The sequence below is a fragment of the Manis javanica genome, chromosome 15 (assembly GCF_040802235.1).
Source record: "Manis javanica isolate MJ-LG chromosome 15, MJ_LKY, whole genome shotgun sequence".
NCBI lineage: Eukaryota > Metazoa > Chordata > Mammalia > Pholidota > Manidae > Manis > Manis javanica.
Window position 1 is genome coordinate 67,144,857 of NC_133170.1, and position 27,808 is coordinate 67,172,664.

Sequence of the window (27,808 nt, forward strand, 5' to 3'; positions counted from 1 at the left end):
CAGAGTCCGAAGCAGCAGCACTAGCCAGCTTTTCTGTGGCTCTAAGTGGCTCCCTCCCAGAAAAGGAACAGCCCAGGCACAGCCCCTGGTGACAACAAAGTGCACTTTATTGCTAATCTGACTCAACATCAGGAAATACTAAGCACAAAGCAAGGGGCAGGCTCCTGGCTCTGGTCTCCAGATCCCAACCTGGAGGGCTCGCCCCATGCAGCTGCTGATCCTTTCCTCCCAGCCTGGTTCCCCTTCCCCAACCCCGGACCACTCACAGGGTAGCTCAAGGGGCACAGCATGCCTGCTGTTCAGATCCTCCAATGGGCAGGGCAGGATAAGCCTTGGCCTAACTCTGGGCAGCACAGGGCTGACAGGCGATCCCTCTGAGGGCGGCCCCCTTCTGGTGGAGTGCAAGGCACTCTTGATCCAGAGGATGGTGGGCAGGTGACTCCTAGTTTCTGGGCTTTTTCTGGCTGAGCTGGAAGAGGCTTTCAGGTGGCTGGATGTCACTGATGAGGGGAATGTGGCAGCGGGAATGCGGTAGGGAGCAGCCGGTGTGGGCCTCTAGGGCGGGGCAGCCAGATCAGGGGAGGGAAGACAAGAAATGGGAGGGCTCCACAGATATCAGCAGATCAGACTCCAGGGGCCAAGGCAGCACCTGTGCCCATGGGGGGTCTCCGCACACTGGTGCCTAGCCCGGCAGCAGCCCCTGGTCTACCTCTCCCCAGACCAGGTCCTGTCCTCAGTGCCTAGAGCAAGGCCTCAGGGGCCAGGGGGAAGATCCCAGCCCACCCTAAAGCTCCTGCTTTGCCTGAGGCCATACCAGGTCCCATCTCTATGGATTCAGTGCTGCAAGAAGGCCACAAAGGTGACATCTTCCTATGTCCCCACCAGCCAGACCCCGCATCCAGAAGGCAAGGGAGGCCCTGGCCAGACACCCCCATTCCAATGGCTCTGCCTCCCAGTGTGCTGAATACCAACCCATAAAGGAAAGTTGTAACTCAAGAGCACTAAAACCGTTCCATGTATTTCCTGATGAGTTGTGGCTCAGACCTGCTAGGTCCTAGCTGCTTTCACAAGTTCCTACTGCAGATAAATAGATTCACGTCCAGAACTACCCAGTTAGTCCCAATCCCGTGGGCTCTGCGATCCTGGGCAGTTGGGCTAGGCACCTGGTGTGAGGGCTGGTGCCTTCTGCTGGGGACTTTGCCCCTCAGAGGCTCTTCAGCCAGGTCAGGGCAGCCAAGTGAGGCCTGGACCTGCCCACCAGCCTCTCCACTGGGCCCCTCGGGAGCCTAGTAGTTCACGAGTTGAGCCGGGTAGATGCCACCCTTTCTGTTGAGCTGTAAGAGTCAAGATGAGGGCTCAGTGGATGTGGCCAGGAGCGCATAGCACGGCCCAGATCTGGCCCCACTCCAGCACCCATACTCCCCATGTTGCTGGGGCAGCATTTCTGCTCCTGCTGGCCAGCTGTCTGACTCGCCAAGGTCTGTGTCCTACAGACCTGGGAGCAGAGGCCAGGTCAGCACCCCAGGGCCCGCATCCCAGCCCCACCACCGGGCACCTGGTGGTCCTGCCGTGGGGCCACGCTGGGCTTCTGGGCCAGGGGTGGCTTCTTGGAGGTCCCAGCGCGGGGGGTGGCGGGGGGCTGGCTGGGCTCCTCCTCACTAGGCGTCCCCACCGCCCCAGCCAGCACATAGTGCTGCCTCCGCAGCTCCCCCAGCCGCACACGCTCTGCCTCCAGCGTCTTCTCCAGCTCCAGGACTCGCACCTGCACCCCCACACACCCACTCAGCATAGCCCCGTGCTCCCCCCTCCCCCCCCACAAGGGGCCCTCCCACCTTCTTGGAGCTTGGACCTTGGAGAAGGACAGGCTTGGAGGCCAGCCATGCACCTAGAAAGCCAGGCGGCTGGGGGAGGGTGTGGACTCCTACCTGGGTCTCCATCTCCTGCTTCTTCAGCTTGATGAGGGACAGGCCAGAGAAGTCCATGGTGTCTATGGCCAAAGTGACAGTAAGTGTCTGGATGCCTCACCCCACCCCCACCCAGGGCCTAGCACTCGCCTCTATCTTCGATCTGCTCCTGGCCTGACTTGGTGGAGGCCACCACGTTGGCAGCCATCTCGTTGACAGTGCGGGAGCACTCCTGTAGGCGACTCAGGTGGGGGCTATGCTTGTTGGCCTTTACCTGGGGATGGGGACAGGTCAGGTGGGCCCCTGGGCTCAATCCCCAACCCACCATCTCCCAGCATGTTCATCATAGCCAGGAGTTGGGGAACCTTAAGTGAGAGGCTACCAAGCACAGAGCCTCACCTTGGAGGCTGCCACCAGCTGGGCAGTGCTGGCCGCGATTTCATGAGAGCAGACGATGAGCTCTTCGTACTTGCCCGTGTGAAGCACCACCTTGTCTGCTGACTCCCTGGGGAGAGCCAGGCGGGGCCTGGGTCTCTGGCCTCGTGGACAGATGGGCCACCCCCACTCTCCCTCCCTAGACTGAGCTCCACAACCCCTGCTCCCCCCACCTGGGGTGACATACACCAGCTGTGTGGCACCCCAGCCCACGGCCTTGGAGGCAGAGATGAGGCCTTCAGTCCACCTCGAGTTCTTGGCGTAAAACTCCTGCTGCGTGGCTGCCCCCTGGTGGCCAAAGGAAGACAGGGCGGTCAGTGACCGCACAGGTGTCAATGGTGGGCCCCGGGCTGTCCCATCACCCACAAGGGCGCGTCCCTGGGGCGTGGGATTCGGCTGTGAATCCCAGGCATGTCATGTGCAGTGTGTGTGTGGGGGCTCATCACCACCAGGTGGCTCACACCCAAGGGAGCCCCGTGGGCGGCCTAAGCCACAGGGCAGAGCCGTCTGGGAAGAAGAGGCTCTGGGCTTGGGGCCCTTGCAGGAACCTGTCTCATGCTGTCCCAGTTGTGTGGCCTGCCCAGCAAGGGGGGCCCCACATGGCACAGCCAGGGGTGCCATCACATCAGCAGCAGCCCAGCTCACCCTGCCGCTCTCCACAATTTCCTTCTGCAGGCTGGTGGATGTTGTCACCAGGAATCGGATGGCCTGCCAAGGGCAAGACTCTTTTTCACTCAGGGTGGCCCTGCCAGGTACACAGCCACCCGGGGGTCCCAGCTGGCTACTCACCTTCATCAGGTCTGTGCAGGAGTTGAGGATCCTGGGGGAGCAGGAAGAGGTGTTAGGGAGAGAGACGGATCAGCAGTGTGGCCCCAGAAGCCACAGGGGCATCGGGAAGCCTGGCAGGCCTCCACAGGACAACCACAGGGCATGAGGTAGGGAGGCCCACGGGCACGATGGGCAGCACCTATTCTCTTTCTGGAGAGCTAAGCAATCAGGAGGGCAGAACCCCCTGGGATTGAGGAGCTGGGGGGAACTGGCCTTGTTCTAGTACTGGCTGGGGCAAAAGGGGGGCTCACCTTTCATTCACCTCCAGTTTCACCCCAGAGCTGGCATGGCGGGCCTGGTTCATCATGTCCTATACCCGATGACAGAGCCGTGAGCAGGCTGGGAGGAGGGCAGTGTGGGAGGACGGGGGACACTGGCACTGGACCAGGCCTACCCCCTCCACCCCTAGAACAGCCACTGAGGTCAGGGTGGGAAAGCCAGGCCCACCTCCCGCCCTGCCCCCCAGTTTTGCCCCAACTCTGTCTCCTGCCCAGAGGCACACAGCCCAGCCCAGCCCCTGAAGGAACTGGAGGGGACCCCCACATCCCAGTCTTCACCTCAATCCTCCGCACAGCGTCTTCGATGGCTGCGGACGTGGCTGCCATTTCCTTGTCCACCATGGCCCCAAGCTCCTCCTGACGCACATCCAGGCTCTTTGGCTTCAGCATCTGGGGGAGGAGGGCACCCATGTCACACAGGCTGGATTCGACCTCCAGCAGCCCCACAAGAGCCTGGGAACAAGGTTGGGACAGCAGGTTCTTGGGTTGTGTGCTGTGTTCCTGCCAGTGTCTGGCATCTGCAGGCTCTGCACACAACCACCTGTTCAGCCCAAACTAGAGGGAAGTGCAGAGTTTGGGGACCCATGCCTCACCCCAGCCCCACTGCCCCCCATGATCAGTGCCAGGACTGTACACCTCACCTGGCCTAGCTGAAGGATGCCCTGCAGAGGGGTCCTCACCAGGCCTGGCTGGGCCTGCTGTACAGCCTTCTGATCCTGCAGCTGCCCCATGAGCTCCAGGGCCTGGGCCCCGCACTCCCTGCAGGTGTCAATCAGGCCTGGGGAAGGGGGTTGTGAGGGGGCTGGCGCCACAGAGCCCTGGGGGATGCTGTCACACACAGGCCCCAGCCCCGGGTCTGACGCCAGGACCCATGTGCAGGCCCCACCTTACCCTGGTCCATCAGGAGGACCAAGTGGGAGGCAAGCCCAGACCCACTTACGGTCAGCAGGGTCAGTGGGGGCCAGGTGGGAGGTGGCACTGCCGTTGACGATGGTGTCCGCAGCCAGGTGGGAGAACTGGGTAAGGGCTGCCACCAGGGCAGAGGCTTCTGTGTGAGGAGAGCAAGGGAACCCTAATGTGCTGCCGTGGAGCAAGGCCCCAGCTGGTGCCTTGGGCCTTACAGTAGGCTACCCAACAGGCCTGAAGCAGGTACCAGGGGCCCAGCTGAGGGGTGAGAAAAGGAAGCCTTGGAGGGAGAAGGGGCTAAGCCAAGGCCACACAACTAGAAGGTGCAGTGAGAACCAAAACCGGGCCCGCGTGGGAGGCAGGGCAGGGCTCATGGGTCAGGGCGGGCAGCGGATACCCGCCTACCTCCTAAAGAGGCGCCTGCTGTGGGAACCTCCCCACCGCCAGCAGCAACAGCCACTGAAGTGGCACAACAGCGCCAGTGGCCTCTGCTCCACCCCTCCTGCCTGGCACTCACCTGACCTGGAGGTCAGGTACTGGGCGTGGCCTTTCTCCAGGGCACTCACAGTGTCCAGGGCTGCCTGTGCCCTGCTTATCAGGTAGTCTGCAAGGGCAGGGGGGACGGTGAGGGGCAGAGCCTGGCCTGAGGCTCCGTCACCCCTCTGGCCTCTCAGCTTCTAGTAGGGGAGGGAAGGAGATGGCACCTGGGGAGCTGGTGCAGCGCATGTGCAGGGGGTCGTCCAGCTTGCCCACGGCATCCTGCAGGATGCGCTCTGCCTCCGCAGCCGTGCTTCGCAGCACTGCAAACTGCTCATCCAGGAGCCTCTGCTGCAGCTCCCGCTCCTGCAACTCCTGGGGGGAGAGGCAGTTCAGAGACCTCGCCAGGGTCGATCCTACAGGCAACCAGGCAGGTAGGCAGCCCCACTGAGATCCCTGGAGAGGTCCCATTCCACTCCAGTGTGTGAGCTGCTCCCACAGAGCAGGACAGACAGCTCAGTAATAAAGACAAAAAAACCAATTAAGAAGTAAGCAAAGGATCTGAACACTTCTCCCAAGGTACATAAAGGGCAATGAACACATACTAAGATGCTCAACATCATTAGCCATTAGGGCATAAAATCAAAACCACTTCACACCCACTAGGATGGCTAAAATATAGACATAGACACTTGTTGACAAGATTGTAACTGGAACCCTCACATGTTCCTCTGGGAATGGAAAACGGTGCAGCCACTTTGGAAAACACTTTGGTAATTCCTCGAAGCGTTAAACAGAATTACCATGTGACCCAGCAGGTGTATTTGTAGTTACAGACCTAAGAGAAATAAAAACATGTCCACACAAAACCTTGTATACCAATTCTCATAGCAGCATTACTCACAATGGACAAAAAGTGGAAACAGGCTAAGTATCCATCAAACTGATGGATAAACAAAATGTGGTCATTATCAGGCCATGAACTGACACAGGTAACCCATGAAAACGTGCTTAGTGAAAGAAGCTGGTCATATTGGTAATTCATTTATATGAAATGTCCAGAAAAGGCAAATCCAGAGGCAGAGTAGTGGTTGCTGGGGCTGGTGTTGGGGTGGGGTGGGGGTTAACTGCTTACTAGGGAAGGGGTTTCTTTCTGGAGTGGTAAGAATGTTCTGGAAGCATAAAGATGGATGCACAGCCCTGCAAACATACCAAGATCCACAGCCTCGTCCACTCTGAACGCATCAGCCATATGATACATGAACTCTCATCCCAGCTGTTACATGATAGGGTGGGGGGCCCGCTACCTTGTCCGCCAGCTGTCCCTGCAGCTCGCCCCTCTCCTGGGAGCTGCACTGCTGCTCCTGGCTCAGTGCTGCCTCCTTCTCCTGCACGAGGCGCTGGGCGGCCAGCAGGTCTGCCTCCCGCTGCTGCAGGGCTCTGCTCAGCACGACCTTCTCCTCACTCAGTGCATCCAGCCGAGAGCTCAGCTCCAAACCATTCTGCGAACACCTGGCGAGTGAGCAGGGCTTCCAGAGGCCCTGCCTGCCCCTCAGCCTCCCCCAGATTTACAAACAATTCCTTAAGACCACCCCCTTAGAGCTTCCTGAGGGCCAGGGCCTGTTTCACTGTTTCCCCCAGTGTCGAGTCAGGGTTGCACTCCAGGATGGCCTCGGGCCCCTCTGGACCAACCCCGTGGCGTCTAGGAGTGGCCCCATTCACAGCAAAGAGGACCCTCACTGTTGTCCAACCCAATCCCCGGAGGCCACCCCACCCAGCAGCCACCACACCTGCTCTGTGCGGCTCAGGGCCTCCTGCACACGGACCAGCTCTCCAGCCTTGTCCTCCAGTTCCCTCTTGAACTTCTCTAGCTGGTCACTCTGCTCCTCCAGCTGGGACAGGACAGCATGTCATGGGGGCAGTGGGCTTGTGGGGCAGAAGACTACAGCCTGGGACCTGTGGACACGGGACATACCTTCAGCTCAGACTCCCGCTTCACCTGCTCCATCTGGAAGGCCAGCTGCTCCTTCACCCGTGCCACCTCCTCCTGGCTCTGCTGCGTCACGGTCAGCTGCTTGGCAGTGTCTGCGTTCTGCACAGCATGGCACAGGGTCACGCTCTGCCCCACTGGAGGGTCCCCTAGTCCACACCCGTGCCAGCAGCCCTACCTTCCTGAGCAGCTCGGCGTGCGTGTTGATGAGCTCACTGTGCTTTTCCTTCAGCTTGTTGTAGCGCGCCTCCGTGGCGCTGGCCTTCTCTGCGGGGAAGAGGCGGGACTGTGATCCTGGCGCCCAGCAGAGGCCCCCACCTTGGCAAACGGCACCCCGGTGGGGAGTGCCACATGGCCCCAGCCCACGCACTCTCAGCCTCCTCGCGCAGGCCCTGGTTCCGCTCGCCCTGCAGCTGGGAGGCCCTCAGCTGGGCCAGCTCGTGGCGGAGCTGCTCGTTGTCCACCAGCGCCTTTTGCTTCTGCTTGCGCTGCTCCTCCAGCTCAGCCTCCAGCGTATCCACCTGGCCCTTCAGCTGGGAGATGTACCGCTGGGCCTGGGGTGGCAGGAAGAGTGTGGGCACTGGGGCCTCGTCTGGCGTGTGTGGTGTGGGAGCCACCGCACAGCCCCAGGCCCCCCCTCTGCCTGCACCCCTCACCTCCAGCTTGATCTTCTCCAGCTCGGCACGGAGCATCTCTACCTCTCTCTTCAAGTTCTCGATCTGCAGGTCCCTGGGGACAGAGGTCAGGCAGGCAGGGTTTTCTGAGGCCTGCACAGTCCTGACATTCAAATTCAGTCAACCAGGAATATAAGGAGACCCTGGCACAGTAACAAATCTTCTTGTCAGCCCCTGGGCACTTGGGCATCTCTAGTTCACACCTCCCAGGGTGGCCTTTCCTGACCACAGCTTGGTGAGGGCTGTTGCCAGGCCCCAAACTGCAGTCGGCTGCTCAGGCCCTCACCTGTCGTCCTTCATGGAGCCATCGGGCGGTCCAAACGTCTGCTCAAAGAGGTCAGCCACCACCTGCCACAGCAAGAAACAGTGACCCACACCCTGTTCCCCCAGGCCCTACAGGCCAGGGCAGGAGGGAGGCCCAGTCTGCCCAAAGCCCCAGGAGGGCAAGGGGGGGATGCTCACCACTGGCTCCCCAGCAGGGGGCCCCGTGCCAATCTCGATGAGGTGCTCTGGCTCCTCGTCCTCAGGGGCCCCCTCGGGGATCACCACCACGGGCTTGATGTGCTCGGCCAGCGCCGAGGCCCGCAGGAAGTTGGGAGGGCCCTGTGGGGGTGGCAGTGGGGCTGCTCAGCTGCCCGAGGGGGCCCTCCCTCCACAGACCACACAGCCTGCTTGGGTTCCCCAGGTGCTCAGGGCCCGTGAAGTGCCCTGACCCCAGAGCCCAGGGTGGGACCAAGCGTGCAGCTGGCGGGAGGCCGCAGGGGTACAGCAGTACCTCAGGCAGCCGGGGGATCTGGATGAGCCGCTTGAAGTAGAGCATGTCAGAGGCTCTTCGGAAGAAGTTTCTGAGGCTGTGGGGGAGGGTCAGGGGCGGTCACAGAGGGGCCAGGCCTGGCCGGCAGCTGCAGCACACATGGCCAGGAGCCGCAGAGCCTCTGCCTGCCATGTCTCAGCCCCGCCCGGGCCTGTACCTGTGAAACTGCTCGTGGAACCGATCCCTATGGCCTTGCAGGGTGTCCGCCGGCAGACCTGGGGGCAGTAAAGACTTTAGATTCCCTCCCTTCCTCTCCCCCGTGCTCCTCCACATTCTAGAAACCATCACAGATCACCAGCCATCTGGCTAGGTTCCCCCCAACCCATCAGGTGAGACCCTTGTGGGGGATTCGGTTCTTGACCTTCTGAGCAGGAAGGGAAGCTGTGAAAGGGAAGGGTGGAATCTCGGCCGCAGCGAACCTTCGAGGTCCACCGCATTTGCTCTGGGGTCATGACATCCCAATGGCTCACACACCCTAGGCCAGTGGTTCTCCAAGTGGGGCCTGGGGACAAGACCCTTTCAGAGGGCCCGCCAGACCCAAACCCTTTCTGAACACCAAAGGGCGCCGTGGGCCTGTGAGCCCTGGTCCCACCAGCATGTAGGGTGCGATGTGTCATGGCAGACGGAGTAGAGAAGCAGGCGAGAGGCCCCGCTGCCCTCTCCAAGGCCAGACATTTATGAGAAGAGCCGACATGTAAAACTCTGCCACTCTTCTCACGAAATCTTTGCTTGTTTAGAAAACTGATTTTTCATGACAAGTATGTTATTATTTATGTTAATGGGTAATGTGTTTATTACTGCTATGTTTAATTATTAAATACCTTAAAATTTCCTAATATAGTGAATGTCTATCAAAATAACAGCCTAAATACAGCCCTTGGGGGCTCTGCCTGAGTCCTGGGGAGCCCGGGGGTGGTGGGAGGGCCGGGACTCACAGGCATGCAGCTTGAACATGAGCTTGACCGTGTAGTGGTAGAGGTGGCTGCAGTCCTGGATGACCTGGATGAGGGGGGCCAGGCGGCACTGACCCGAGGACATCTGGGACACGGCGATGGCTGTGTTGAGCTGCCGGAAAACTGCAAAAGGGAGAGGAGGAAGGAGAAGCATGAGCAGGCGGAGGTGGGAGACGCAGGTGCAGAGCCCGCACTGGACACAGCCTAAGGACAGCAGCTGAGCACGGGCCCCACTATCCTCTTAGGCACCTCAGCGACCTGGGAGGTAGGTTTGAAGATGGGCCAACGGCCTGAATCTCAGGGAAGGTCGGAGAACTTAGTGTGGGCATTTTACAGAGGCAGAACTAGGCCCAGGCTTGGTCAGCCACACAACAGTGGGGTCAGGACTCAGTTCCACAAACTCCAAGTGACCCAAAACCGCTCTTACACCTGGGGTGGGTCTCTCCTGCCCCCAACAGTCAAGCCCTTTCGTCAGACTTGACCAAGTAGGAAGGAAGGGCAGGCATGAGGCTGCGTCTCCCACCAGCCTCCTCTGTGGGGCGGAGAGAGACGGCAGTGAGCAGGCAGCATGCTGGGGTGGCCCACGCAGGACACAGACACCAGGACATGGGTCCCGCTGTCACCCTGCTGGGGTGGGACAACCCACACACCCTGCAGTGACATGAGAATGCACGGGAGGGAGGGATGAGAAGGAAGGAGCTAAGTGCTGTCCTTCAGCCTTTTACAATGTAGTTTTCACTACCTGTCAGGCCAAGTACACTTTCCTTATAAAAAATTAACACACACATGAAGTACTATCTTGGGTTTTAAACATAATGCAGCCAATTCACTGACTCAAAAACATTTCCCATTTTGGGTCATCGCGAATGGCAAGGCAGGGAAAGACAGCCTTGCCCGTTTCCCCATGGGGACGAGGGCGCACGGGACTGCCGCTGTGCCCCCTCTCTGCGCTTCACCAGGGCACCAGTGTCACTAGGCATGGGTGCCTGCCCACGGGCTCTCTCCACCTTCCTGCGTGGGGACCACAAGAGGCACGTCTCTGCTGGGACACAGGCCAGCAGCCACACCTCTGGACACCTGCTCTCCACTCCCTGGGTTGGGTCCTGGGCACAGAGGGCTCAGCTCTGAGCTGCCCCCTGGACTCACCCAGCCTCAGAGTCCAGCCCTGGGAATGCCAGGAGGCTGCCTAGAACCACCTCTTTCTAATTCCCCGATTTTCCCTTAAAAAGGCATTTGCTTCTCACCCTCCTAAGGAGAGCACTGAGTCACCCACAGGCTGTTCTAAAGCTGCCACCTAAACAATCACCTCGGCAGCCCCGGGAGGGTGAGCCCTCTGAGATTTCCTGTCCAATGGCTGCTGGGTTCCTGGGCTGGGAAACCCCACATGACTCATAGGCCTTTCACAGCAGAAAATGGGCACGATGCCCCAAACTAGCTCTCTCCTGGGCCAGCTCTGCAGATGTCCTAGGCTGCGTGGGAACCAGGGTCAGAAACCTGAGGTGGGGGCTCCCAGTGGCCCCTGCCCCACCCGCTCCCTGCAATGGGGCTAGTGGCCAAGGTTTGCGAATGCCCAGTTGTAACTCCCAGGGGCCTGGCTTCCTGCAGGGGGTGTGAAGGCCTCTCCCCTAGCTCTGGGGGCAACTGGAGACCCGTAACTTGTTCTGGTAGGGGCAGGGACCACTGGTGGGGGCAGGTGCACTCAGGAATGGTTAAGTTAGCCTGGCTGTCAAGGCAGTAGGCATTTCTTCCCCTCATCTCAACCCAGGGCCCTGAGGAATCGCATGAGAACCTGATCTCCATTGGCTTACCTGACTCAGAAAGCTTCAGCTCGCAGTCCATATAATCAAACATCTCCACAGTGAGCTGGAAGCTACAGGGCGCATGGAAAGAGAGGAAAGGAGGGATGAGCGGGAGGGGTGTGGGGCACGCCCAAGAGACCCCCAGGGTGGGGGGAGGGAGCACAGCTCATCAGCAATTTTGCACAGGCCAGTGGTCCTTCAGCCAAAACTTCCCGATTCCAAATAAACCCCACCCCTTTCACTTTAGCCTCAGCTCCTGGGAACGTGACCTTCAGCCCAGAGAGCCACTGACAGCACCAGTGCCGTGTGGGAGCACCGGGCAGGATGCTTCAGGAGCAAACAGGGAGGCTGAGGGCTGGGGGGAGTGGTGCCATGCCAGCCCCCAGTCCCGAGGGACTCACATGTTGTTGACGTCAGTCCCAGCCGCCTTCTCCAACACCTCGTCTGTCACCTCGAGGCCCGCAGGGAACTGGGGATGCTGTGGAGAGGCCACCCCCATCAACTGCAGCCTGCGTTGGCCCTGGCCCAGAACTAGGCCTGCTTTCAAGGGGAGAGGAGCAGGGGCCGGAGCTGCCCCTTGCCCAGGTGTGGGCTGAGGGGATACAGGCTGAGGGGGCACAGGCTGCAGGCGGAGGCAAGGCCAGGCTGAGCGCCCCCGAGCGCCCGTGGGAGCTGCCTCAGGCTGGCTCTGACACCCCTACACCCCTCGTTTCCCCTGGGTCAAGGCTGGGACAGAGTGGATCCCGCCCTCCCCGGGTCCTGGGATGTCGCGGAGGGCCAAGTCCTCCACCCTGCTGAGGCACCTACCTTGAGATGGAAGGAGATTTTGGTCAGCAGGAGTCTGGTGTACACGCTCACCAGCTGTCCGTATCGGTCATGCAGGTGCCCCTGCGGAGAACGGAGCACCAGGGTGAGGGCCCACTGCCCCAGAAACAGGCCCGCAGACCCCAAGGGCCCGCACGCTTCAGGGCAACCATGGACACCAAGGGAGCGGGTGAGGACCCCACCGCTCAGCCTCATTCCTCCTTCAGGGCCCCTGCCCATCTCCTTCTCTCTCAAGCTTTGTTTTCTTAAATCTTACTCCTAGTCTTCTCTTGCCAAAGAAATCCTTACGAGAAGAGAGCTCTTCGTCCAGGGCAGCTGGCCAGCCCTGAGTAGGGACACTTCATTAAAATGCCGGTGGCAGCCAGGGAGGCACATTCCTATATCCTCCCAGCTGCCTCTCCAACACCTCTAACCACCACGTCCCGTGGCCACACCAGCTGGGCCTGCGTTTGCAAACAGCACCTCGGGTGCTGTCTGCCTTACTTGGAGGGACATTCATAAAACACAGTGGCTCTGGGTCAGGCGCGCCCCAGGCCAGTCAGCTCTCCGAGGTCACCCTGCCCTGTGCTGGCTGACGAGGCCCCAGTGCTCCTAGAGGACAGACAAGGCCACCAAGGGATGTGCCTAGTTCCTGAGGGTCTTGGGGTGGATCCAGAATATAAGCCCCCGGGGCTCTGACTTTACTACGGATAAAGACCTTCGGAGGCACTTGCTGAAAACGGAGGTTTCCAACACCCAGACTAAACAGCAGCTGGTCTGGGGGAGCCCGGGACACTGCACCCTTCACACAGGCCACTGTGAGACACCCAGATGCAGACACTGCCACATTTCCCAACCCACAGGGACTCCGGGGCTGGTACTTCTGGAGATGGAGGGCCCGTTAGTTATGTGTTGAGAACTTCCTGTGCCAGGCCATCAAAGCAAGGCTGGAATTTCAGTTCCTGGTGCTCCTCCCCATCACTGCCGCCCGGAATAATAACACTCCAACTTCTGCTCTGAGAAAGAAGGAGAGAGATACCAACCCACCCACCCACACGTGCCCCCATTCTCTCAGGCCCATGGGCCGGGGACCGAACGCCAAGCAGGATGGTCCAGACACTGCTCTCTGCCAGGGCTATGGTGCTGGCCCCACACCTACCCACAGGTCTCCAATCTCCCGGATGTTGCTCCGATAACGCTGGCAGTCATGCAGCACCTGCAGCACAGAGCGAAGAGAGGGGGAAGGTGAAGACCCCAGAACCTCACGGGAGGGGCCCAGACACATAACTTCCCACGCTGGGGTGGGGAAGGACAGGGTGGAGGGTGGCAGGCAGGTGGACAGCCCAGAGCCGAGGCAGATGCAGGGCAGATCCTCCCATTTCAAAGGCACACCACCTCCCTGGGACCATCCGCTCAGGCAGCAGGATGGGGGCTGGAACAGGGGACCTGCCCCTCGGTTCCAGGGGGTGGCAGCTACTCACGTTGGGGTGCCCATCTCGAAGGACCTTGTGAAGCACGTGGCAGAACTTCCAGCTGAGGATGGAGCTGCTGGGAAGTGGCAGGCCGATGGCATAGGACCAGAAAGTGAAGGCCCCCTTCTCATGGTGAGTGCCCAGAATGATGCCTACCAGGGTCAAGGCCAAGTGCAGGAAGCAGAGGCTCAAGTGTGGGGAAGGTCCGGGTGCTCAGCAAGTACAACTGAACAAGTGACCACAGGGATATACATAGAAGGCTGGCCCCTCACCCCACAGCCACCAAATGCCTTCTCCCCGCATCCCTTTCCCGCCACAGTTCATCAAGAGCTGTAGTTTTCAGCCAAGGGTAAGAAAAAGGTCAAGGTCTTATCCCACAAATTTAACTGGGCCCAGTGGCCTAAGGTGGTAGATGGCATTCCATAGATGGGACCCAGAGTCTGAAAGGAGCTCCGTAAGGTGGGAGCCACTGGCCTAAGGCCACACAGGGACACGCCTCATATCGGTGAGGGCAGACTCCCCAAGCCCTGGGGGCCATCTACAGCGCCACACAGCTCCTCCAACTTGTTTTCCACCAAATGTCTGGTCAGAGAACACGCGTGGCAGGCCCTCGTCCTCCCCACCCACCCCCCTGCCTCCCCAGGGACAAGGGGCCTGCTCCAGGTAGGGAAGGATACGCCTGGCGTGCTTCTCCTTCACAGGGGCCTCCTGGGTGTTGATGGCTTTGCTAATGCTGATGGCCTAGGAGCGGGACAGAGGAGGCAGAGGTCAGAGACCCACAGGGCAGCTTCCCCGGGGAACAGATAGGATTGATCCTCCCCAACAGTTGAAGGCAATGCAGTGACAAGGGAAAGAAATTTTCTCAGCCTAAGTGAACCAGACTTCTGAAGACTTTTCTTCCACTTGACCTGTGCAGCTCAAATGACAGCTAATACCCAATGCCACAAAGCCACTGAGAGCTTTCAGCAGTCTGGGAAATAAGGACGAAAGCTGGCTGGTGGCTGCAGGAGACCACTTCTGGCTTGAAACCTGCATGCATTAGCTCAGCCCAGGGGAGTGGCCAGTCATGCCACATGGCATCCTCTGTCCCATTCCTCTTCTAGGAGAAATCGCCAGGACCTGGGCCTGCATGGCAGTCCATGAAGAGACGTGTGGCCAGGCCCAGGGGAGTGACACAAGCTGACAGGGCCCACACAGCACCACAAGGAAAACCAGGACAAACCCAGGTCCTGCTGCCTGTCTGCCACGCAGGCTGCCTCTTTCCCAGGTGGGAGCCGAGTCAGGACCACCAACAAAGAAGGTGGTCATGGCCCTTCGAGGGGTGGCAGGAAGAGAGGGACCCTTTTAGCAAAGCTGCTGCTGCCCTGTGGGTCCTGAGGAAGTGGCATCTCATTCTTGGCCAAGGTCTTCTCCCAGCCTTGTCTCCTCCGCCCAGCTCCATGCCGCCACTTCAGAGAAGGCTTCCTGGGCCTGACTTCTGCCCAGTGAAGGCTCCTGGTACTGACTGTCACCCCCTCCCCACTCCCCCAGGAACGCCCACTGGTCCTGGGTTTACATGTGGATCTATTTTATTTCTCTACCTGAGGGCTGGTCTCATAAGCCTCCCACCCACCCAACACTGAGCAGGGGACATCAGAGCGTGTGGACTGGAAGAGCCGCCTGTGCCACTGCTGGAAGAGTCAGGGCCCTGGACAAATGCGGGGCTGCTCCAGGCCAGCCGGCTCTCCTGTCCCCTGCAGGTCCTTGGCCAAGGCCCATGCCACCCTGCCCCCAACACCGTGGGCCATCCGAGGGCCTGCTCTGGGCAGAGCAAGGCTTCAAGGGGCTGCGTGGTCACCCTGCAGCCAGGACCCAAGCCCACAGGTCACTACCTGGTCAGCAGAAAGTGCTGGGATGACTTGGGCAGGAGCATGGCCCCAGCAGTCTCAGCAAAAACGGGGTGGGTGTCAGGGGGCAGACAGGGCAGACCAAGCCCCAAGGGCCATGCTGACGATTCACTTTCTTTTCAGCCCACAGGCCCCCATGCTCCCCACCTCTGGCATCCGAACCACATAACTGCCCTGCCCAGCAAGGATGCAATTCCACTTAAGGACTATCTACTGTGAGCCGATTTGGGGCCTACTCAGCAGCAAGACTGCGCAGTCACCTCTGTAAGAAAAGCCACCCCACAGGGTCGACGTGCACCTCTCTCATCAGAGGTGCACACTTAGCTGCTGGAGCCAGGGTGGCTTCTGAACCCACCTGGCCCTTCAGCGCCCCCCATTCCCCACCCTGCACACGCAGCACCCTCTGTGGCCCCACTCACAGGGTACCGAATGCTGGGGCTAAGGCACGCCCCTCACTGGGCCACTCCCGGCGGCAAGGGTGGGCCGGGAGAGCAGCTGCCTGATTCGTGGTACCAGGGTCCTGAGAGGCCCTGGCTTCTCTTCCTGTCCAAGCCTCGCCAGCCAGACACAAAATGTTCCCTGGTCATCTGTTCTGTCTTCCCACCCTCTGCCGGCCCTCACGCATCGAGCATTGCTGAGCAGCCACTGTGCGGAGCCATGCCCAGGCCCCTACCACTTCCCACCTCAAGGGACGATCACAGAGCTCCGCAGTCGAGGTGACAGTGATGACCCTGCCATATACTGGGCACCATATGCCAGGCACAGGCAACAAGCCTCCCAGCTACAACCCTAGGAAGTAGCCACAGGCCCATTTTCCTGAGGAGGTAACTGAGGCTCTGAGTTTAGGCATCTTGCCTGCACGGCTAATAAGGGCAAAGCCAGGTCTGGCTGACCCCGTGCTCAGAGTACTCAGTGACAGTGTTATGCAGCAACTCAGGCACCTCCCTCTCACACAGGGACAAGGCTGAGAAGGGGGCACAAGAGGCCATGCACTGGGCAAGGGGTAGAGGCCCCGCCTCCCCCAAGAGCAAGCAGCTGCCAGCTCAGGAGCCAGGAGGCTCCTGTCTCCTGGGCTGCGGAGAGCCCCATCCCCCAGCTGCCCTGACACCTGAGCTGGCTCTTTTGACAACTGCCACCTGGCTAAGTCTACTCTGGAAGACTCCAAGCAAGCGTACAGCAAGGCTGAAAAGGCGTGCAGAGGAGGCTCAGGGGGCCTGTGGACGCAGAGACATGGCCTGTTCACGACAAGTGCTTTCTGCTCTGCTCCCCAGGTCCCAGAGCAGATGCAGGGAAGGGCTCTGATAACAACTTTCCTCCCTCCTCTTCTCCAGGAGGTCAGCCTTTTCTCCTGCAGTGCCTGCAGCCAGAGAGCAGCAGCAGAGACACACCTGAAGGAATAGGCTGGTGGGGCCCAGCAGGGGAGGAGGACGTCAGGTTGCACTGCTTAGCTGGGGGCCCAGGGGGTGAGGCATTCCCACCCCAGCCTTCCCCCTAAGTCACTAGGCCAAGGCTCTGACACGGTTGCAGAGAGTTCTCTCTAATTGCCTGCTGCCTGCCTATTTAAATCTCCCCTGACTTACACCTCTGCATGTATTTAGCACCCTGACAAGGTTGTTTCTCTTGTCTGTTATCCATCCCCCGCTCTCCCCAGGGTCAATGTCATGAGGAAAGCAGTTCTGCCTGTCTGGTGGCTGCTGTAGCCCAAGCCCCAAGATGGTGCCTGACACATGGAAGATTTTCAAAAGCAGTGAGGGAGGCTCTGGGGACCCAGCGAGATGCGGTGACCTGGGTGCACAGCATGGTCTGTCTGAACATCAGGCCTCCCCCTGTGCCCCCACCCTCCCGGGGCTGCCAGTTCCCTGTGCTGGCTACAGAAACGGGCCCCTCCCGTGGCAGGAACATGGTCCCGTTGTGTGCAGGGCAGCAGATGTGTGGGTCAGGAAGCCTCACAAGGAGGCACAGTGCTCACACAGAGGGCATCTGTGGACACTTCACAGGGCCTCACTTCTCCTGCCAGGCATAGCAGCCAAGCCTCGTCCCAGGAGGGGACATCAGGCCCCAGGGACGCCTGTCCACCTCCCCAGCCTGCCCAGAGTGGGCCACAGAGGTGGGGAGGGCACCAGGGTTCTTCTCCATAGCACTGGAATCTGTGCTGGGCGATTCCAACACAGCTCAGCTCCTGGGTTCACTGTCTCAAGGCAGCACTGTCAGCCACACTTGGCTCTGTCTACACAGCATGGCATCCTTGCACCAGCTCACTGGTTGACTGTGGGGAAACTGGAGGATAAGGGGCAGCTGGAGGGGAACCCAGGGCCATCACCCTCTCTCTAGCCTGTGGGTGGAAAGGCTTCCTTCTGTCCTGGCACAGCCACCCAGGCCAGAACCACCCCAGCAGCTCCGCCAACAGCCAGTTTAATCCCTGTTGACTAGCAGGATCCATTGCCATGGAGAGAAGCCTTCCGGGGAGATAGAAGCTTTGAGTGGAATGGATTGATTAGGGGCCTCAGAGAGTCAGGATGGAAAATCCAGAAATGGAGAGGAGTCCTGGGTGGGAAGGCAGCAGCAGCTGTCTCAGGGATGTGTCTGCTGCTCTGACCCCAGGGAGAATGGGGACAGCTCCCAGATGATCTTGGGGTGGTTGGCGAGGGGGGCAGGGGGCAGCTCTCCCCATCTCTGAACAGAGGTAGGAAAGCAGGACAAGAGCAGTAATGGTGGGCTCTGCAGTGAGAGCCAGGAAATGCCCAGGGTGACCGTCGGGGAGGGCGTGAAGCTGGAGGGTCCACACAGACAGAGGCAGGCAGAGAGTCTCAGCCCCAGCAGGGCGGGTGATCAAACAGGTTCTCAGGCACCCAGACCACTGCTGCTCCTTCTGTGCTAGAAAAAAGCCACGAGTGCACACACCAGGCCCTGGGGAGCCACGGTGACTGGACCGTCTGAGGGTCTCCTTGTCCCACCCAGGCACATGGGGAGGGGCCTGACCCCCCAAGGGCAGAGGTGGGGCGGCCACAGGCCAAGGGATGGGTGGGAACACTCCAGCTCGCTCTGGGCACACAGATGGAATGGCTTGTGAAAGGCATATTTCATGCCCCCGGCCGGCAAGCTGGCCTCTATAACCTGATAATAAAGTGAGTTCAGTCATGTGCCAGGCACTGTGCTGAGCACTTCACCAGTATTATCTTGCTTAATCAATCTCTTAAGTAACCCTGGAAGCAGGCGGATGAGGAAATTGAGTCTCGAGAAAGTTAATCACTTGCTGAAGGTCGTAATACTGAAAGTTCGGCTGAGCTCACGCCCTGCCATGCGCCAGTCTAAGCACTCTGCGTATTGACTGACCTCACACAATGCTCCGTCACCAGGACTCACAGGGAAACTGCGGCACAGGCAGCCCAAGCAATCGCCAGAGGGGCCGGAATGACTGGCCCCAGGTTGCCGAGCTCTGGAGACTCTCTCTCAGCCACCACTCCACGGCCTCCTCTCTCAGTGGGTGCTGGGGGTGGCGGGACGTGTGAGGGGGGCAGTGCGTCAACACAGACCTTCCTTGTCCCCTTAGAAGCCTGACTCCTAGGGCCTGCTGCTGCTCTAGGAGGACCTGGCCGGACTCCAAGGCAAGAAGCAGATTCTGGACCACAGATTTGTTCAAATCGCAGCAAAAAAAAGCATCAGGGTGGTTCTGAGAAGCTCAGGGGCTCCTCCACAGCCCCCCATTCCTGTGGGGAAGGGCGCTGGCCTCTGGGCCCTGGGCTCCCTCCTAGGGTGTCTTCCATCCTGAGGCCAGGGCAGGGACATCAGGGAAGGCCTCCTACAAAAGCCCAGTCAGGCCCCAGGGAGCCCAAGCCCTCAGGACACACCTGCCCCTGCTTCCAGGAATAATCTCTTACCCTTATTTGTCAACTAAAAACCCAACCTGGTGCATCAGAGGCCCCAGGAGTCAAGCCTGAGAAGACAATCCCACCACTAGGCCAGACAGAGCCACCAATATATTCTTCCCTGGACAGGCGACTTGCAGGGACACACATCAGGAAGGATCTCAGCAGGTGCTGGTTGAGGAGAGAGGAGACCCAGGTGAGGCAGATGGGCCAGGGCTGGGGTGCGGCAGGTGACATCCAAGAGGCTTGCTGCCCAGTGTGGACTCAAGATAGAACCCAGCCTTGAGGTGTGGGCACCGTCAGCAAAGCCAGATGATCAAGCCGGGGAGCTCTAGTCAGCAGCTGCTCACAGCAGCCCGGGCCCTGCCCAGGCTGTCAGGCTTCATGACAGGCAGTCACCGAGGATGGAGCTAAGTGTGAGTGTCTCACACGGCTGTGGCTCCTGGGCCCAAGTTCAGCCAACATCAGCTACCCTGTTCTAGAAACCCACAGCCCTCGGCAAGGGGTCAGAGCTGAGTGACCACAGACACTGCACCCCTGGCTGTTTCTCTGTGAGATCTGACATCCTCAAGTCCTTGGGGTGCTCTGCACTGCAGAGGAACTGGGCTCGGGAGACCCCTTTCCCAGGAACCTGGGGACAATCACAGGTCTCATAGGTCTTCTCTCCTAGTCCCACCACTGCTGGCCAGAGCACCTCAGACTGCGGTGCGTCCGCCCCGACTCACTGGAAAGCCTTTGCTTTTAGAAGCTTCCCCTTTCCAGAGTGTAACTTCCCTCTCTGGGAAGCAGAAATAAAACATGCTTGGGTCTTCTAGAATGCACACACACACAAAGCTTGTCTAAAAACATCTATGTTCCAGCCACACATGTCTTCCCTTCTGCTCCTCAAACAGGGCAAGACTGGTCCCACCTCCAGGCACCGGCTGCTCTGGCCACCCAGCTCTGAGCTACAAAGCACACCCAAGAGGGTCTTCCGCACTCACCCGTCTACAGCTTCTCCCTCCATACGGGTAACATCCTCCCATTGTCTTTCACCCTGGTCATGTATTATCTGCAACCATCTTGTTTACCATTTATTCTGTTTCTATCTCATGTGCATGGAATGTACAAATGTACACAGTGTGAGGAATCCTGTCAGTCTTGCTCCCTGCTGTATTGCCAATCCCCAAACCCATGCCTGGAGGTCAATAAATCTTTATTGGATGAATGAAAGAGCGAACACTTGAATAAACAAAAGCTCTTTCAAATATAAGTACTGGTTAAATTCAAGGCAGTGAAGTGTCTGTTTCTCCAGCTAATAATTTAACCATTAGATTTAAATAGTAAAGGCAACTATAACACAATTTCTATTTTTAAAAGCCCTAAAATGAATCATACTTAAGCCTCCTTATGGTGTTATCCTGACGCTTAACAGTGGCACTCAGCGGGGACAAAAACGTCCTTCAAAAAGCCAGGGCACGGGGCCTGGCAGAGTGGTGAGTTCTGCTCTTGCTTTTCCAACGAGTTGTTTGAAGGACAGAGAGACCTCATTTTGCCACCTCGAAGGCCACTGATGAAAGCAAACACAGGATTTCTGCAACTAGGATGTGGTCACATGCAAAGCAGGAGGAGCTCTGGGCTGGACCAGGTCTGCAGCTCAGTGGTTTCAGCAGACGGGAAGTCAGTGGAGTCACACTGGTCCTACCCCAATCGGAGTCAATCGGCATCTCCATTCATTTACCAGTCCCCACTCAGGGCCTCTTAATCATTCTACTTTTTATGAAATTGGAGGTCACCTACCCCTCTGGCAGGCCACCTGGGGCTGAGGCCACCTGGCCTCTAGAAAATGGGTATAAGCCACAGCAGGGGAGCCCTCTCACCAACACAGGTCACCAGTGGCAGCCTGACCCACTGCCACCTCTCTCCGGGGCTCTGCAGGTGACACCTGGGGAGGAAGACACCGCCCCAAGTCCTGCCTCTGCCGGGCCAGCTCCAAATGGACAGGGAGCCAGCCTGGGCAGTTTTGTTTCCAGGGACCTGTGACATCACTCCACAGACCTGTCTGTCCCACAGATCAGGGAGCTGAGTCACTCCTTGACAGGGGAACCTATTGCAGTTTTGAGAGTTGTATTCATTTCCGCAAGAGAAAAAGCAATCCTGCCTCAATTAAACTTTTATCCACGGCTCAGTCTTGCCATGCAGTGGGCGCCACGGGCCTTTTAGGCCTCACCAGGTGGCAGCCTCAAAGAAGGGAGACTTGCTGGCCCCTGTGGCATCCATCCCTCAGAGCACACCCATCGAGCGTGTCCAGAGCTACGCTCTGAGTGCCAGGACACAGGAGGAGCCGATACCTCTCTGACTGAGGATCTTGGGGTTCAGTGAGTAGTCTTAGGGGGCTCAGAGGAAGAGGTGATGCAGTCCTTTCTCCTGTGACCCTTGATCTAAACACATGTTCAACTTCACATCTGACCACCTGCACTGGTTCTGCTGGGTCAGCTGCAGGGTACCGGGGAGACAGGGACAGTGCCTACCATGTCATGAGAACTAGAGCACAGTAAAGCTTGGGCAGGAGGTAGTAAAGCATAGTAAAGCTTTGGCTTCTCAAACAAAGTGGCATCTGAGTCCACCCTGAACTCAGGTGGAGAAGGTGGAGGGGCACGGTCAGCAGCACAGCCCCGCTGGCCAAGGAGGCTCTGTTCCTGGTGCCGAGTGTCTCGGGTTAGCAGGCTGGGTTTCCCTGTCCCTCAGCCAAGCAGGCCTACATTTGACTCCAAAGTTTCCACTTTGAGCTGCTGGACTGAGCGCCAGTTGGGTTTCATTCACAAATAGGCCAAGCCTGTGGACGCTGGCCTGGGGACAAGGTCAGAAGGGCCAGCATTTCTGCCAAGGAAGTGACATGCTGGCCTCCCCCAGCCTCCTTGGGGCCTCCCACACCCCAGTATCTTCCCCGAGGATGTCACCTGGAGGCAGGGAGCACCTGCAGGCTCGCTCCACGCCCTCCAGCCCTACTGTGGGGCTGCTTTTCTTTCCACCAGCCCAGTTCCCGCCCTCTGCAAGCACAGACCGCTAAACTAGAGGCTCGGGGACAGACCCCAAGAGGGATGTTATTTCAGTTTTTTTCAGTCCAACCTGCTTTTCTGTACATAACAGCTAACACTTTGAAAGCATTTACTCTGCCCACGCACCAGGAGGTCCTGCAGATCATCACAACTACCCCATGTCGTGGATACTGTGATTACTTTCATTTTGCAGATGAGACTGAGGCCAGAGTCTTGCTCCCTACTGAGCTGCCATAGCACACCTGTCCACCTCGCACCTTTCCTGCCTCCTTCTCTGAAATGCACACTCACCAAGGGGTAAGAATGGTTTTTATCCCCCCGTAGTACACCCCAGAGCACCAGGTTCAAGCCACAGGGTAAATGGTCCCATGAACGTGTGGGAGCAAATGTACAACAAAAACAGGATGGGGAAGGAGAGGGACTAGCAGTCCCACCCCCACCCTACCTGAGCCACCATGGGATTCTGGCAGCCAGGGAGTCAGGAAGTCAGCTGCCTGCCTGAGCATCACCAGGCAGGCTAACTCTGCAGAACCAAGAGGAGGGCACCGTGGCTTGATACAGCAGTGCATGCGGTGGGAAGGGCACAGCTCAGGGCCACAACCCAGCCCAGCTGGCTCAGACCTTGGTGGGGGAGGAAAGTGCTCCTAGTGCAGTTCCCATGTGGCTTTGGGAGGCAGCATCCTAGGGTGGTTGTGGTCTGGTTCTTTCCCTCCTTTTTTGAAAACCTTGGCTTGCCCCTGTTCTTCAGCCATTCAGTCAGTCTGCACCATGCCTGCATGTGGGGGACAAGGCAGGGAGAAGGCTGACCCACCCTACCTGCAGGGAGCTGACAGTGGGCCCCCAAGACAGCGGTGGGATGGAGCCGTGGGTGTTCTGACTATCCACCACATGGTTTAGATTTCTTCCCAAACTTGTAGGCCAGGGGAACTTTTTTTTGGAAAACATTCAAATGACGGCCAGAAAGGGGGTAAAAACTTAGTGTTAAAATATGTTTATATGGAATTAAGAAGACACAAAGGTGGGCGTGCATAGGCCTGCCCACCAATCAGAGGAGACTCCACGGAACGGGTGGTGCACATAGGTCAGAATGAAGTCAAGTCAGGGCAGAGGCACCAGCATGTGCAGAATCTGAGCGTTCGAAGGAACACTGCACATCTGGAAACAGCTGTCAAACCAGACACTCCAGTAAAGTTCTCAAACACCTGTTTGTGTCCTGTGGGGTACCTTTAACAATGAGATTTCTGGCTAGGGAACTTTAATTAACAGATCAATGCCTGGGGCTCTAATTCAGGCCAAATCTCTCCGAGTCTATGGCACCTAGATACTGACACTTTTAAGAAGCTGCCCAGGGGATTCTAACACTAGGCTGTCTAATATGGTAGCTGCTGGCCACGAGTCCTGACACGTGTGAGCCCAAATAGAGATGTGTGTCAAACACGAAATGGATTTTGAAGATTAAGTAGGAGGAAAAGAATGTAAAAATCTCATTCATGATTTTGATAGTGATTACATGGTGAAATTGTTATTTTGGATACACTGGGTTTAAATTTTTAAAAAATTAAATTGAATTTCACCTGGCTCTGTTTACTTTTTAATGTGGCTCATACTCTGTTTCTAATGGACAGCGCTGTTCTAAGAGATGAGCCATGGCTGAGAAGTCCTGATGTCAATAAATGTTAATCTTTACAAGATTTCAGTTCCACAGAGGCTGCTGAGCGGGTGTGTCACTGACCTGGAAAATTGGACCTAGGAACTATTTTCTCTTTTCTTTCTTTTTTTCTTAAGGTATCATTGACATACACTCATATGAAGGTTTCATATGAAAAACAATGTGGTTACTACATTCAGTCATATCATCCAGTACCCCCATACCCCATTGTAGTAAGATGTAGGGACTATTTTCTATCCACTGCTCCCCCTCCACAGTGCCTGAAATCCCCTGAAAACCAGGGTTGTCTTACCTCTGCACCTGTACTTAGCACCCACCCAGTGGGCTTGGCTCACTGAGCAGTGGAGCCCCTGTCTCATCCTGACCCTACAGGAAGACTTTGGGATCTATATCTACACCATGCAGGGGAAACAAACCCGAGAAGCAAAGGGGGTCACAGACAAGAGAAAGTAAGTCTGAAGGTCAGCATTTCCAAGATTCCTGTCTGCTGAGTCCTCATCCATGATATACCTCAAGGATGGGTCTCATCTCTAGTGCAAGGTCTGAAATGGTGCTCACATGTGAAAGCTTCTCTGGGGGCGGGGAAGGAAGGGAGAGACACAGCTGACTATTTGCAGAGCGCTGCACTGTATTTCTGCACTCTGTATGTACTAGGAGGCTATCACTGCTGTAACGAATCACTACAAACTCAATGGGTTAAAACACAAATTCATCATCTTACGGTTGTAAGGATCAGAAGTCCAAAATGGATCTTACAGAGCTAAAACTCAAGGTGCCAGCAGGGCTGCCCCTTTTTCCAGAGGCGCTACAGAAGAACCCATATCCTTGCCTTTTCCAGCTTCCACAGGGTGCCCATATTCCTCGCTGGCAGCCCCTTCCTCCACCTTCAAAACTAGCAATGGGCAGCGGTTTTCCCCACATCCCATCAATCCAACCTCTCCTGTATTTCAAGGCCATATTTAAAGACCAACACTACACTGGGCCTACCAGGCAAGCCCAAGCTAATCTGCCTATTCTAAGGTCAGCTGATGAGCATTTTCTTTCCAAGTACTGAAACATATCCACAGGTTCCAGGAATCAGGATGTGAATATCTCTGAGTGGAAGTTATTCAGCCTTCCACACGGTATTTCTCTATACTTTAAAACATCCCTAGGAGGCAGACAGAAGGATTTCTGTTTTTACAGACAGGAAGCAGACTGTGGAGCTAAGCAGCTTGGCCAGGGACACAGGCTAGCGCTCAGGTCCACCTGCCTACAAGTGCCTTCCAGGACACTGCACTGTGTTTTTAATGGCACAATTTTCAGGTTCAGGATGTATACTGTATTCTGTAGTATTCTGTATTCAGAACACTGCCTCAACAACAAAAAGCCAATACTGTTTTTTTACCTCCATTTTGAAAAGGGCTTTTATCACCAAAGGGACCAAAGACATGGGGAAGAACAGAGCAGCTTTCTGGACACTCCCCCTGGGCCTGTATACACACACTTGCACACTCCCTCACACCAAGCAGCAGTCTCGATCCAGTAGCAGCGGCCCAAAGGAAGCATGACCGCCCCTCCCTGAACACTTCTGACTGGGGTGGGAAGGGACCTTTGTAATATAGGATGTGGCCTAACAAGAAAGCTAATATGGAAGAATTTTTCCTGTTCCTGACCCAGGAGCCCAAGAGGAAAGGCGAGGCTGGAAGATCGTGATGACTCAAAATTCTAAGTTAAGCCAAAGTGCTCCTCTACAACACAGGCCATTGTGGTCAACGGGAAGACAGAGGCAGTACATTTTTAAGGGAAGGTGGGTCCTGGACTGGATGTGCTTTTTTCTGTCCACAAGGAGACATTATATAGGCAGTGACTTCAGCTCTCTAGGTCCTTCCCACCAGCGGGGCCTGGCTGGCATCTCACTGGATATTTCTGGGAGCAATCTAATTAAATATTAACCATGCACAAAACCTTATTCGTGCATGCCTCTCAATAAGTCACTCTGAAGACAAGCAAACTCAGCCACTGAACCCAAACTCCCATCTTCCCTGAAAAAAGGGCCCTGGAAAGGGTAAAACCTATGAGATTCACCCATCAGAAAGTTATTTATTATAAGTAACCCTCTTAGGCCCTGGGAAAAACCCAACAAGAAAAAACAAAACAACATCTTGTTTGCCAAGCCAACCACCAAAATGTGTGGACCTGTATCAGAGATTCTTTCTCTATAACATTAAAGATTGTTGCGTACCCTTGATTTATAATAACAAGAGTATAAGATCAATGAACTTGACTCTTTAAATTCCATCTCCTCTATGTAGCAATCAGACCTCTCTATACCTCCTCGAAAGCATGAAAAATCTAAAAATCAGGGAATATTACAACCAGATTCTCTCTGCCAATTAAATTTTTCTCCGAACCTTCTGCAAGATCCTGGAACAATCAATTATATACTAAGGACTTTAAATTAAATGCCACATTTGTTTTTATGATGCGCTATCCAGGTTGAAAATATCCCGTAGGCCAGATGCTGATGATGATCACAAGGATAAATTAATAATTTGAGGTAGGTTGGTCCCAGCACTTGGCTTTCATAAAACCTTCGTGTCCCAAAGTTTTATCATCACTTTCATGGTTAATCACAAGCACAAAGGTTCCAAGGCCCCCCTGAGTTTTCCTTATTTCAAAAGGAAAGCTGCTGTAGACTGCGTGTGCTAATTTGATTTGAAAGCGACCCAGAAGTCATTGCTCTCTGCAGGGACAGGTGGGAAGGAACTTGCTAATGGCAGCCACAGATGTCACCATTCTGCTTCAGGCAGGGGTGGGAGGGGTCATTATGGCTTCCTTTATTTCTGAAGTAAAATTTTTCTGTTATTTCAGTCTTGGTTGACTTATTTTGGCAGACAAGTGTGTGTTCCCCTCCCCCAGGCATAAAAACACCTCAGTGTTTGTGAAATAAAAAGGAACAGAAAACCAGAAACACAGCCACACCTGCATCTTGCCTTCTCGGCAGGAACACATGTACCCGCGCATTGTTCAATTTTTAAAATAACCTTCCCAGGATAGGCCATCTCCAGGAAGAGATGCAGGCGCGTGGGCAGTGCAGGAGGGAGCCCCAGGAAGCGTCTGTGTGTCAGGCGCCGGCATTTAATAAGGGGGTGTGAACCTGTTTATACGTGGGCCAGAGCTCAAGCAAACAAGTCGGGCGACATACGTGAAACTTTTGGCCCAGCAGATACTAAGATATTGTGCGGCCCTGGTAGACAGCTCAGGAGAAAAGGAAACAGAGAGTTTCCTTCAAGGAAATGCACTGCTTCCCCGAGGTTGGGGGCATTTCATACCGCGCGGAGGATGGCGGCAGGGGCCGGCGGCAGGGGCCGTCTGCAGGAGTGGAGGGCGCCCGGCCAGGGCAGGGCAATCCAGCCGGCCGCGCCTAGGCCCCGGCACACTCCGCCCCAACGGCCACCGCCGCGTCTCGGCCCCCGGCCCCTCCACCTGCGTCCGCGTCCCTTCAGTCCCCGGCCGCATCTCGAGCCCGGCCACCGTGCTCTCCCGCCACCTCAGTGCCCGGCCGCCTCTCAGCCACCCTCCCGCGCCACCACGGCCCGGGCGCCGGCGCGCGCTTACGGTTCACCTGCGCTCGGGGCGGCTCGCAGCGCGGAGGCCGGGCGCACCTGGCTCCGGACACACCTTGATCCCACCCGGCCACCGCCGCACCTCCGTCCCCGGCCCCCAGCCCCCGACCTGGCCCCGCGGGGAGGCGTGTGCGGCGACGGGGAGAGGGCGCCTCCCGCCCTCCCGCGGCCCCGCCGCTCGCCTGGGTCTTGTCGAACTGCTCGCGCTCGGCCTCCAGGCTGTGGCCCGGCCTGCGGCTCAGCACCCGCGCCGGCACGTTCTTGATGCTGTTCATCCTGCCGCCGCCGCCAAGCTCCCTTCCCGGCTCCGAGCCACTGAGCGCGTCCCCACCAGCCACCCGAGCCTAGGCACCGCGAGGCCAAGAACAGCGCCGGGCCCGCCCTCCGGGGAGGAGCCCTCTTCCCGC

At 57.3% G+C, this 27,808-nt stretch overlaps 1 protein-coding gene across 3 annotated transcripts; it reads right to left on the reverse strand.

Moving 5' to 3' along the window:
• Positions 1-89: 89 nt before the first annotated feature.
• HIP1R (huntingtin interacting protein 1 related) lies at positions 90-27,786 on the reverse strand. Of its 3 annotated transcripts, none has more exons than XM_037014081.2 (32): positions 27,584-27,785; positions 14,012-14,075; positions 13,344-13,486; positions 13,022-13,078; positions 11,866-11,946; positions 11,460-11,536; positions 11,068-11,129; positions 9,242-9,382; positions 8,464-8,521; positions 8,268-8,343; positions 7,955-8,095; positions 7,779-7,840; positions 7,475-7,595; positions 7,189-7,372; positions 6,997-7,085; positions 6,804-6,920; positions 6,619-6,720; positions 6,136-6,330; positions 5,056-5,203; positions 4,869-4,955; positions 4,386-4,493; positions 4,087-4,223; positions 3,725-3,835; positions 3,419-3,477; positions 3,129-3,159; positions 2,985-3,047; positions 2,527-2,627; positions 2,304-2,409; positions 2,055-2,178; positions 1,926-1,987; positions 1,556-1,762; positions 90-1,334 (listed from the first exon to the last, which is right to left on the reverse strand). In XM_037014081.2, exons 1-32 carry the CDS (start codon positions 27,674-27,676, stop codon positions 1,287-1,289), a joined length of 3,255 nt encoding a protein of 1,084 aa, XP_036869976.2. In that variant the 5' UTR covers positions 27,677-27,785; the 3' UTR covers positions 90-1,286. The 3 variants fall into 3 exon arrangements, 2 of the variants coding, with proteins under 2 accessions (XP_036869976.2, XP_036869978.2); XM_037014083.2 differs by having other exon boundaries at positions 998-1,334; positions 7,475-7,547; positions 27,584-27,784; XR_005060188.2 differs by lacking the exons at positions 90-1,334; positions 1,556-1,762 and having other exon boundaries at positions 2,513-2,627; positions 27,584-27,786.
• Positions 27,787-27,808: the final 22 nt, after the last annotated feature.